This window comes from Rhinatrema bivittatum, chromosome 3 (assembly GCF_901001135.1).
Source record: "Rhinatrema bivittatum chromosome 3, aRhiBiv1.1, whole genome shotgun sequence".
Lineage (NCBI taxonomy): Eukaryota > Metazoa > Chordata > Amphibia > Gymnophiona > Rhinatrematidae > Rhinatrema > Rhinatrema bivittatum.
In genome coordinates this window covers 386,589,465-386,602,569 of record NC_042617.1, presented here as the reverse complement: position 1 = coordinate 386,602,569, position 13,105 = coordinate 386,589,465, and the positions used below count along the sequence as shown (strand labels likewise).

General features: G+C 42.5%; 1 protein-coding gene across 1 annotated transcript in view; it reads left to right on the top strand.

Annotated features, from left to right (window-relative positions):
- Positions 1-13,105, top strand: part of LOC115088601 (CD109 antigen-like) — a 220,564-nt gene that overhangs the window by 157,879 nt on the left and 49,580 nt on the right. The window contains exons 27-28 of the mRNA XM_029596859.1: positions 2,822-2,947; positions 3,872-3,937. Of these exons, the coding sequence (XP_029452719.1) occupies positions 2,822-2,947; positions 3,872-3,937 (192 nt within the window). The remainder of the gene's footprint in view (positions 1-2,821; positions 2,948-3,871; positions 3,938-13,105) is intronic.

Sequence of the window (13,105 nt, the reverse complement as noted above, 5' to 3'; positions counted from 1 at the left end):
TGTATGTCATCAGCATAGAGGAAGTGGGTCAAGCCGAGATCTTTTAGTAGATGGCATAATGGAAGAAGGTATATTTTGAAGAGTGTTGCAGAAAGAGCGGAACCCTGAGGCACTCCAGTATGTAGGTAAATTTTTTTGAATAAGGTGTTGTTAATTGAGACTTGGTAGTTTCTGTTGGAGAGGTATGATGAAAACCATCATAGGGTTATGTCGATAAGTCCAATATCAAAAAGACGGTCCAAAAGAATATTTTGGTTAACCGTGTCAAAAGCTGCAGAAAGGTTCTAGCATGATGAGTAGGTATTTTTGTCCATTGTCAAAGCCTCTGAGCAAAGTGTCAGTCATTGAGAGTAGTAAAGTTTCAGTGCTGAGGTTTTTTTCTGAAACCATATTGATTTGGAGAAAGGATATTGTTTAACTCTAAGTGATCTGAGAGCTGAGTGTGAACAACTTTTTTCTATGATTTTGGCTAATAGTGGTAGGTTTGATATAGGGCGGGGTAGTTAATTGGATTGTTTGGATCAAGATTAATCTTCTTAATGATAGGCTTAATTACTGCAGATTGGAGAGAGTTGGGATAAATTCCTTCTGTAAGAGAAAGGTTTACTATCTCTGTGAGTGTTTTAGATAATATAGTTTCAATTGATTTTAGTGTAGAAATGGGGATATAGTCAAATGGGTGATTGGCAAGGTTCATTTTTTAAAGAGAGATTGAATTTCAAGGGACGAAGCTGTGTCAAAGTTTGACCATTTTGGGATTTCATTAGGATTCATCATAATGTTATGATTGTAATTGTCGAGATTATTGTTGGTTAGATTTATTATTTTCATATTAAAGAAGTCGGCAAATTCATTGCTTCCAGTTTTAGTGCATGGTGATAAAGGTTTGTTTGCAGTTTTTATGAGATTTTGTACTATAGAAAATAGCATTCTTGGGTTGTGATGGAAATTATTAATTTTCATAGGAAAAAGATTGCTTTTTTGTGTTGATAATAAGAGATTTGTAGAGAGCTAGAGCGTTTCGATAGATAGATAGCAGGACTGATGTTTTGTTCTTGCACCATGCCTTTTCCTTTTTTCTGAGCTGTTGTTTAGCAGTTCTAATGTTGTTATTGTACCATTCTTTATGATGATGAGAGGTTTAATAGTCTTTGAGATGACAGGGTTTATGTTGTCAGCAACAGATTTGGTTATATTGAACCACGAGTTTATGGCATTTTCTGAGTGGATAGATCAATTTTAGATAATTTGGATGGTAGTTTTGTTGGAGAGTTTCTGTGTTAAAGAGGGAGGCAGTAATTCACAATCATAGGGATGTTTTGAGATGTTGTGAGTTTTAGTTTGGAAGTCAAATTGGTTTGAATCAGGTGGTAGTCTGACCAGGGGATATTAGTTATATTTGTGTTATAAGATAACCAATTATTTTTGTTGATGAAGATGAGATCTAAAATGTGACCAGCTTTGTGCATAGGGGCATTAATGATTTGATTTAACTGTAGCGTAGATAGCGCATAAATGAGAGTTTGGCAAGTTGAAGAAATAGGGATTGTATCCATGTGAATGTTGAAGTCACCTAAGATAATAGTAGGTTTTATTTAGGGTAATGTTGGTCATTAAAACTTCGATTAGTGGAGAGCAGTTGTTGTCTAGTGAATGTGGGGGGGGGGGGGGGCAGTAGAGCAGACAAATTTGTAGATTAGTGGAGTTGAAGAGTGCAACTTCACGCAACCCGACGCGAACAAATCTACGCCCGATTTTATAACATGCGCGCGCTGCCGCTGACTAAATCCCCCCCTCCTTTGTTCAAAAAGTTACGCCTGCCCAAGGCAGGCATAACTTGCGCATGCCGGCCGGCTGCCAGCTCACCATTCCCCGGCCCGGGGCTGGTTCGGAGGCCTCGGCCACGCCCCAGGAACGCCCCCAGGCCAGCACCACGTCCACGCCCCCACCCCTGGAATGCCCCCGAATGCCGCACCGCTCCCAACACGCCCACGACACGCTCCCCAAGCAAAGCCCCAGGACTTACGCGCGTCCCAGGGCTTTGCGTGTGCCGGCAGCCTATGCAACATAGGCATGCCAGTGAGCAAGTCCCCTGTGCATGTAAATCCGGCTGGAATTACTTGCGCAGGGCTTTTAAAATCTGCCCCATAACTCTTTGAAAATTCACTCCATAGGGCTAAATTTTGAAAACGTTTTATGTGTGTAAATGCAGTTATGAAAATTGCCACGTTATATGCTACTTTTTACGCATGTAACTCCTTTGAAATTTCACTCCAATATATTCAATGTCAGCCAAATTTTAAATCTGTTGTGGAAATTTAGGGCATTGTCCAATAAAGTAGAAGAAGGGAAGGGGAGGGGAGGAGGATAGATGATGAGGTGGCAAATTTTTCACACTTGACTATGGTAGAAAAAAAAAAATCTTGTCACAATTCTAATAGTTATTGATATGGAAATATCCCCTATCAGATTCTGATGAGGCCCTTGCAATTCATGCAGTTGCAAAAGATAATCTCATCTCTCTCATACTCTTGTTATTTAAAGAGAATAATCTCATTGGAAAACCTCTCTTTACAGATTAGAATTTGCATCTTTTTATTAATCTGGCACTTCTTCTCCTTTTAAATGTAACCCACATATTTTTATTTAATTATTTAAAATTACTTGATAGCGCTCCCTCCAAAGTTCAGGGCGGGGGTACATAACAACATACATAAAAGAAGATTAACAAATACATATACGTTTTCTGAACATTTTGCTTGTGGTTACAATTCTTTTAACTTCCTTCTCTCTTCTTTTTTTTTTTTTTTTACTTTTTTAGCTGAAACAAAGTTTTGGTCCTCGCCAACTACTGGGTTGTCTAACTATTGGCAGCCACGATCCTCAGATATTGAGACAGCTGCTTATGGATTGCTCTCACACTTCCAGCAAATCGTAATTAATGAAGGTATTCCTATCCTGAAGTGGCTCAGTCAGCAAAGGAGTCCCTTGGAGGTTATTCATCTACCCAGGTGAGAAACAGCTCTGATACGCCATATGATTACAATCATAGGGGAAAGAACTATCATTATTGTATGCACAATAACCTATAATTATATAGTATGGTTACATTTCTGCATAAACCAAAAAAAAAACCAAGCTAGTACAGAAAAAATATACAAATTTACGAAGCCATGGAGGCAGAACTCATGGCCCCCTGGAGGTCATTCCAAACATTGCCTTATTGTATAGCAACATCTACCTGCTGCTTTAAATGTGTTCTTCCATCAGACTCTAAACTAAGGGAGCTGCCATTCTGTGTCTCTTGTCCAGAAGAGCACTGCTATGACACATGCTCTTTATTTGTAGAGCTGAGCTTTCACAATTGATAAAATGGATTGGATTACTCATATGTTGGTCCAATAAAGATTTCACAACCTGCAAAGAATCCGTTCTTTCTCCAGTACCAATATAGCTACTGAAACTCTGCACTAAGACTGATAAGACATAATGGCCCCTGAAATGGTAATAGGGAGCTCAGGTTCCAGTGGACTATATCCCATTTCTATGTAAGGTCACTTAGGAAAATGCAGCAGAACAGTGAACATCCCCTAAATTTATGATGCATTCATCACTTTTCACAGGATACTATAATGGCTCTGCAAGCCATGTCCCAGTTTGCATCTCGGTATTCTGTTGGCAACACTGGTTGACTATCTCAGTTACTGGGCCTGGTTCAACTTTGCAAACAACCTTTCAGATTAATTCTCAAATCTGTTGGTGCTACAGAGTCATCAGGTAACATTTCTTATATCTTTATGGTTAAATTACATTTCTAACAAGAAAATGCATTTCTTGTTCTAATGTGTTTTTTTATTTTTTATTTTTGCAGTTAAATGTGTTCCAATCTTTCGCAATAACTGTCACAGCACAGGGGAATGGATTTGCTATTGTTCAGGTACCAAAAAGATAAATGATGTTTCCAGACTGGCAATTATCCTCTCTATAATCCGATTAAAACACAGCGGTAACCAGAATCAGTTCTGTCATATTATACTATTAGTAAGATTAACCATATTGACTGGCCCAATGCCCATGGGCAGCACCACGTGTTCCATTTACGGAGACCTAATTTTGATTCCCAGATCTGGATCTGCTCATTGGGCCAGCATTAGGGACGATCATTAGAGATGTGAATCGTGTGATCGATCATCTTAACGATTGATTTCGGCTGGGGGGGAGGGAATCGGATCGTCGCAGTTTTGTTTTTTTAAATATCGTGTAAATCGTAAATCGGGGGAGGGCGGGAAAACCGGCACACTAAAACAACCCTAAACCCACCCCGACCCTTTAAAATAAATCCCCCACCCTCCCGAACCCCCCCCCCCCAAAATGTCTTAAATTACCTGGGGTCCAGTGGGAGGGTCCCGGTGTGATCTTCCACTCTCAGGCACACTAAAACAACCCTAAAACCCACCCCGACTCTTTAAAATAAATACCCCACCCTCCCGAACCCCCCAAAAATGTCTTAAATTACCTGGGGTCCAGTGGGGGGGTCCCGGTGTGATCTTCCACTCTCGGGCACACTAAAACAACCCTAAAACCCACCCCGACCCTTTAAAATAAATCTCCCACCCTCCCGAACCCCCCCAAAATGTCTTAAATTACCTGGGGTCCAGTGGGGGGGGGGGTCCTGGTGTGATGTCCACTCTCGGGCCACGGGTGCGTTGATAGAAATGGCGCCGGCGCTACCCTTTGCCCTGTCATATGACAGGGCAAAGGTTAGCGCCAGCACCATTTTGGTTCCTGTCCCCCGACGTCACGAGCGTAGGAGATTGCTCCCGGACCCCGCTGGACCCCCAGGGACTTTTGGCCAGCTTGGGGGGGCCTCCTGACTCCCCACAAGACTTGCCAAAAGTCCAGCGGGGGTCCGGGAACGGACCTCCTGCACTCGAATCGTGTTGCTGTAATGCAAAATGGCCATACGGCCGGCGCCATTTTGCAATACTCGTTGCAAAATGGCGCCGCCCGTATGGCCATTTTGCATTACGGCAACACAATTCGAGTGCAGGAGGTCGTTCCGGACCCCCGCTGGACTTTTGGCAAGTCTTGTGGGGGTCAGGAGGCCCCCCCAAGCTGGCCAAAAGTCCCTGGGGGTCCAGCGGGGGTCCGGGAGCGATGTCCTACGCTCGTGACTCGGGGGACAGGAACCAAAATGGCGCCGGCGCTACCTTTGCCCTGTCATATTGACAGGGCAATGGTAGCGCCGGCGCCATTTCTATCAACGCACCCGTGGGCCCGAGAGTGGGAACATCACACCGGGACACCCCCCCACTGGACCCCAGGTAATTTAAGACATTTTGGCGGGGTTCGGGAGGGTGGGGGATTTATTTTAAAGGGTTGGTGTGGGTTTTAGGGATTGTTTTTAGTGTGCCGGTTGTCCCGCCCTCCCCCTTCCCCCGATTAACGATTTTTTGACGATAAATCGGGGGAATTCCCTATTATATATCGCCTCTAACGATTTTTGACGATTTAAAATAATAGCGACGATATTTTAAATCGTCAAAAACGATTCACATCCCTAACGATCATGCTCTAGAAGTGGAAATGGAAAAGCAGACTCAAATGATGAAAACAGGCAAGGGCATAAGCACTGACTTTGTTAGATGTAAAACAGTAGTGAGATAGGCCAAGAGAGAATTTGAGAAGAAGCTTGCCAGAAAGACAAAAATTAATAATAAAAACTATTTTCAAGTACCTTTGAAGCAAAAAGGTTGTGAGGGAGTCAGTTGGGCTGCTAGATGACTTGAGAGGTAAAAAGGATGCTCAGGAAGAGAAGGAAATAGCAGAAATTCTAAATGAATTATTTGGCTCAGTCTTTTTACTAAGGAGGATGCTGGGAACATGCCCACACCTGAAACATTCTTTAATAGTGGAGATTCCATGCAACTAAATCAAAACTCTGTAATAATGTAGGCTGTAATAAATCATATTGTCAAATGAAAGAGTGATGTCACTAGGACCGAAGAGCATCCATCCCAGAGTCAAAAAAGAACTTAAATATGAAATTGCAAACCTTTTACTAGTAATCCTCTTTGCAGAAAGCGTCAAAAACACGTGGCCAAACCGGGGCTAAAGGTGCGCTCAGCCGAGCGCACTATACTGAATCGGCCCCTTTAGAAATAAGTTGTTACAATTAGAAACAGAAACAAGCAGACAAAACCGAAATAAAAACCTGAGAAACTAGACTCTGAACAGTGGAATACTGAAGAAAGAGCAAAATACAAAATATAAAAAATGCTCATTCCCAAAGATGGCATATTCCAATTGTTAAAATCTCAAAATATTTTTTTTTTTACCTTTTTGTCTGATCTTGTATTTTTCTAATCAGTTGATCCCAATCTCTTTTTTTTACACTTTTCCCTTGTCTGTCATTTCCTAATTTGTTTTTAGGGTCTCTCTTCTCATTCTATTTCTTCACCTACTGTCTTCTTCCCTTTCTCACACACATACACACACTCACACACAGAGGCTCATGCTTTCTCTCACAGACTCCCTCACACACATAAGCTCTCACTCTCACATTCTGTTCACACACACGCACATGCTCTCACTCTAAATGCTCTGTTATACACACACAACACACACACAACAGAGGCTCATGCTTTCTCTCACAGACTCCCTCACATACACAAGATCTCACTCTCACATGCTCTACCATGCACACACTCAAGCTCTCACTCTCACATGCTCTACCACAAACACAACCTCTCATTCTCAGTCCCTGGCTCCCATGCTCATACATAGGTGCACACCCAGGTACCCATTCTTATACACACACAGACGCACAGCCAGGCTCCCATTCTCACCCCCAACACCCCAGGCTCCAATTCTAATCCATACATACCCCTAGGCTCCCATTCTAATCCACCCACTCATCCAGGCTCCCAATCTCAACCCCCAACACACTCACACACCCCCGGCTCCCATTCTAATCCACACGTACTCTTAGGCTCTCATTCTAATGCGCGGTGACCATGTGACAGGGGCTGACCAATGGCAAGGGCAGCCCCTGTGACACAGGCTATCGGCGCCGTGAGGAAACCGCAAACGAGTGCAGGGATGGCTTCCTGACTCCCCGCTGGATCACCAGGGAGTTTTGGTAAGTCTTGAGGGGGTCAGGAGGGGGGGGGTTTAAATGTTTATTTAGGTTCACCGTATTCAACAGAAATTTGTTGAATACGTTGGGAGTCGCGATGCGTTTCGCCTCCCAACGTATTTTTCGGATCGCTAAAAATAAGTTGCGGATTACAAATACGGTGAAAACGAATGCATACCCCTACCTTACAGATTGCATGAGACGGCATTGATATGGGCCCATGACTCCCATATCGCAGGACATTCTGAATGGGCACAAACCCTTGAATTGCTTCACCAGCACTGCTGGTGGCCCCAAATGAAGCAAGATGTCAAGGCCAATGTTGGCTCGTGTCCTACCTGTGTGCAGCAAAAAACATTGCACGGCTGATCCTGGGGGCTATTACAGCTGTTGCCAGCTCCCAGGGAACCCTGGACCCATGTCCACGAATTTTTTTGTGGAACTCCCTATCTCTAATGGCGCCACTGTGATTTGGGTGACAATTGATTGATTCTCCAAGATGGCACACTTCATACCATTATTGGGCCTTCTTTTCACTCTGGAATTGGCACATCTCTTCACCCTTCACGTCTTTTGCCTACATGGATTACTGAAGCACATATTATCAGATAGAGGAGTTCAGCTCACTGCACAGTCCTGTGCTCCCTCTGCAAAGAAGTTCGATATTACGTTCGACTGTACAATGGCCTACAACCTGCAAGCAGGGCATACCAACCACACCCTTAAAACCTTCTTCCAGTCTTATGTCAATGAGCACCAGAAGAACTGGGCCACCCTCCTACCTTGGGACAAATTATCCCATAATAATCACATCAACACAGCCACTGGCTCCTCCTCCTTCCAGCTAGTTTACAGAAAATAGCCTCTGTCACTGCCTGTGATAGGCTTAGCTCTCAGCCCAGGAATTGCATGAACTATAAGCATGGACCAACCAGCTGATTGAGAATGCTGCCGCCTAAGCCAAGAGAACAGCAGATACCCATAGAAGGCCAGCTACAAATTCAAGATAGGGGAGGTGGTTTGGCTAGGTATTAGACACTTACGCATATGGGTTCTCTCAATGTGCTTGGCATTATGCTTTATTGGGCCTTTTTTTGTGCTGTGGCAAGAGGACCTGTCACATACCAGCTAAAGCTACCACCGACGTTAAAAATCCATGACATGTTTCACGTCTTGTTGCTTAAACAAGTGGTGCTTTCTTGGCCATCCAGAGTTCCACCTGATCTTCAGGAAATTGCTGCTGATGAAGATGACATATATGAAGTCCAAGAAGTCTTGGACTCCTGCAGGAGGGGGAAAAAGATTGAGTATTTAATCGCTTGGAATAATTATGGCCCAGAGGAAAATTCATGGGAGCCATCCTCCAACATACTGGACACTAACCTCTTGAAGGACTTTCATCAATGGTACCCCAGGAAAATCTAGGGCTTCAGGAAGGGGGCTTAAGAGGGGAGGTACTGTTGTTTTTTGCCTCAGCTCAAGGAACTACAGATACAATAACTAATATCTTTTTCAGGGCATGACACTTTTTTGAACAAGTGTAACCTGTGTAATGCACCCCCCCCCCCCACAACGTCCTTATTTCTAAGCACTATTGAGCTTTGATTCACTCTTCGCACTGATAGAAACATGTGATGAGAGCAGACTCAACTTGTATAGTCCAAAAAAGGATCACTCTCAAAAATAAAACAGTTTTCACACCAAAGATTGTCTTGCAAACAAAAAAAAGGAAATTTTCCTGATCAAAAACGAACACAGTGAAGTGGAAGAAAAATCAACAGCAGATAACAGTTCTTTAAATTCACAAACTGCAACCTCACACTCTGCTTCGAAGAAGAAGGTGGGGTGGAAGGAAGAGGAATTTGGATTCAGAGACAACCAACATGAGCCATGACTTATTTAAGTCTGGGGTACTGATGCTCAGACATTAAGGAAAAAAAACACAGGACTTTTACGGCTAAGTCGCTGACTGATACATGGGAGTAACCTGCACGACATGGCAAGATATTATCATTGAAAGCTTGCTGGGCAGACTGGATGGACTATTGGTCCTTTTTATGTTGTCATTTCTATGTTTCTATAATATAAATGCAGGTACAGTTCCTTATGCGGCTTAAGTTCCCAAGTTCTTTACTCACTCCTGTTTATGTAGCCCCCCTAATCTTTTGTATATATTCGCTATAATTATAAGTCTGTTATAGTATGTCTATATTTTTAACAATTTGACATATTTAGACCTTTAACAGGTCTTTTGTATATATCGTTATAATTTTAATTCTGTTAAAGTTGTTCCTCTGAATTCAATGTATACCGTTGTTAAAAATGTAAACCGGAGTGAAGGCCCCCGCCAATACTTCGGTATATAAAAGCTTATAAAATAAATAAAAATAAAATAAGTAAGGTTCAGGAACATTGGAATCTCTTGGTATTTCCCAAAAGAATTTCAGAGAATCCTCCTCTTTCCCACAAAGCTACTGACAGGCTGACAAGAAACAATTCTGTTCTTGAAATCTAAGGTTTGGATCTTCTTGGAGAAACCTGTTACTCATTGCAAGAGAGTGAACCACCTTTCTCCTGCTCCATCACAGCCCTAGATGCCTTATCCCTAGCTCACGCCAAGACTTCTCTCTCAGGACTGGTCCAATTCCCTGTTATAACTTTAGTCTCTTTGACCCACCCTGTGGGGGATGGACCCTCCTGTCACTCCTATTTTCACTATACCCTAAGGAGCTCTCCATACCAAAATGTTTTTCATTCAATCTATGGGGGGAAACAACCTAATCCACTTCTACATCTGCTTTTATGGTAAAACGATTTTTATTGAGTTTATGAAACAAGAAAAATACAAACAATGGTGGCCCCCTGAAGACGCCAACATGTAAGACACATATCAATAATCAGAGGTACCACATTTAGAGAAGCGTACACTCATGATATCAGACTCCCCCTCCATTCTAGCAATAATGTAGAACAAAGTGGTCGGCCCATGCAGAATACAACCAAGGAAGGTACCAGAGATGCAGGGTTCCTTATACACCTCTCAGTACACCACTAAATGAGAACAGCCGAAGACCATCGCCAAGCAAATCTGTAATCTTTAGAGATCCCCCACCCATCCCCCACCCACACCCCCAGGTTTCGTCAATCGGAAATAACAGTCCTCTCAGCTTCATAAGGGTTACTTAGTACGTGTCCACGAGCTGCAGAGCCACCTCCAACATCCGGAAAACAGCAGCCATCCCGGCTGAACCTAGTCATTGATTATCAGGTTCCTTGCGCGATGAGGTAGATCTTGCAAATAGGCATCCCAAGTTCGCAGGAAATTCCGACAGTGCTGGCGGCGATGTTTTTGAGGTGAGATTGTTCCATTTGCATCCTACAATGAAGATGTATATGCCAAGTCCAGTAAGATGGGGCTGCGGATTCCTTCCAGTTGAGTAATATAACTTTTTCCCCCACCAAACATGGCCTTCTTGACAAACCAGCGAGGACTCAGCCCCCGAATCATAGATTGGGGAATGCAATCAAATAAAATCAAATGTCTAAACACCGGATGTGTACCTGCAATAAGCGCTATAAAAACCCCACAATCTTTCCCCCAGTACAATTGGATCAGGGGACATGCCCAAAATACATGAGAGAGGGACTCCACAGCAAGGTGACAATGGGGGCAGGTGGCTTCCGGTAGCATTTTAGCATAATATGCAATTTGAGGGGAGATAAATGTTCTCCGCAAGAATTTGTATTGCATTTCCCGAAAATACATGTTACCGGTAGTCTCAGCCGTATTCCTCATACATCTGCTTTATGACATTTACTATTCAGGTTTCTGTTTGTTTTCCAGAGACCAAAATGACTTTGTATGTCTCAAGCCCTGAGTGTATGTTAATATAAGGAAATATATGAAAAAAATGTATTTTAATGTTTTATTTTGTAGTCTCATGGCTAATTTTTCTGTTTTTCCCCCCCAAGGCTGTCTGCTTTTGTGATTCGTTGTTTCTACAAGCCAAACCCATCATTTTTATATCGACTCAACAATTATAAGCAGAACAATGCAGTGGGCTTATAGGCTTTCAGGACATGAATACTGGTCAGTTTACTGAACCAGGACGAGTGATACACAGTGAGCTCCAGGGTGGACAGAATGGTCCAATCACTCTGACAGCTTATATAGTGGCTGTAATTTTAGAAGATGCGGTTTGCAGGGTAAGTTTAATATGGCCATGTGCCCAGATGTGCTAGAGCTAGATACCGGTAGAAAGAGCTGAAAATCATATCAGTAATCCTCCATTCTTGATGTCTTTATGAATAGCATCTGGGTGTGTTTTTTCCAATATCATTCTTTACTTTATTTTACTTTAATATTTGATTAACTGTAAAATCACAAAAACCATCCATGCAGTGTATATAAAAATAATGTAAAATCAGTACAAAAGATTTTACACAAATATTAACAGAATTAAAAAAAAATGATAAAACAACATTTAATATAAACATTCCACCACATGATATTCTCTCTTATACAATAATCTTCTAGCTTTTAAGTCATAAAGGTCTAGACTGTAGGCAAGCAATTCAAAAGCAATTAGTTAATTGAGTTGCATTACACACACCATAGAAATGGAGAAATAAAATCTTGAAACTGATGGTAAATAAATGCTGCATTGTCCATCTAATCTGCTCATTTTCTCTACCTACTATATACCCTACTTGATATCTGGCTTTTCTCTCATTTCTTTAATGATACCCTGTACTTGTCTCATGCTTTTTTGAGTTGCACTATGGTTTTTGCTCCATCACCTCCACTGGAAGACTTTTCCATGGATTTGTCGCCTGTCCTTGAAGAAACATTTCATTACGATATTACTGAATCTACCTCTTTTTAGTCTCATATCATAACCCTTTTTTCTAGAATTGTCTTTCCACTAGGCATGGGTTGCCTTCTCAAAGTGACCTGGGAAGCTTAGTCCTTCCAGCCCTCTTTCTAACTGGTGTGTTAAGCTATTTAGGGGTGGGGGAGTGGAGAGGTAGAGAGGAAGGGAAACCTAGTCCATGCAACAGTCCATGGGTACCAGGTAATACAAATGATGTAGGCCACATCTCCCCCTTTTCAGGTTTATTTCTTCTTTCCTACCCCCTTCAGATTCTATCCTCCCTCTCTCCCATTCAGGTCCTTGCCTCTCTTCAGCTCCTTCCTCCTAGAGGTTCATTTTCTTTCTCTTTCTCTTTGAAGCTTCTCTCTTCACCCTTTACTCTTTTAGGTTCCTCTATTTCCTCTACCCTTTTCAGGTTCCTGTCTATCTCCCCTATTCCTTTCTTCTCTCCTTCTGTTTATTCTTCTTCCCTCTTCCAAACTTCTGTATTCTCCTTTTCCATTTAGGTTCCTTCCCTCACTCCCTTTCTGGTTCCTCTGTTTCCCCTTAAGTTTCATCCACCTCCCTTTTTCTGGTTCCTCTTCTCCCCATTTACCTTTAATAAGTCTCTTTCCCTTGGCTTTGGCAATAAGAAAGGGGAGCAGGTCTCCAACACTGCAGGGACGCAAGAACTGCACGGCTCCCAGTTCCCATGGCTGTTCCTCCACTCCCTTACATACCTAATATTTAAATAGGAAGGATGCAGTGAAGGAGGGCTCTGAGAAGCAGGAGAATGTGATCAGTGTCCCCTTGCTGCTGTCGTAGAGGAGGAGGAAGAGCAGGTTGTGTGCAGATGATGTTGAGATGGGCTCCTCCTGGCTTAGCAACTCTCTCATACTCATCTCTTCTTCGATGAACTGAGGTGGGTACCAGCATGTACCTTCCCAGTTTTGAACCCTGAATGCACTGGTCCACTGTTATGTTTCCCAGTAATCCCAATGCAGTGGTGAATAATCTAACCCTCTTTTCAGCAAAAAATGAATTACTTATGAATATAAATTATGAAAGTGATGTCTGTCTAGTCTAAACTTTGTTTTATACTTTTTTTGTTGTA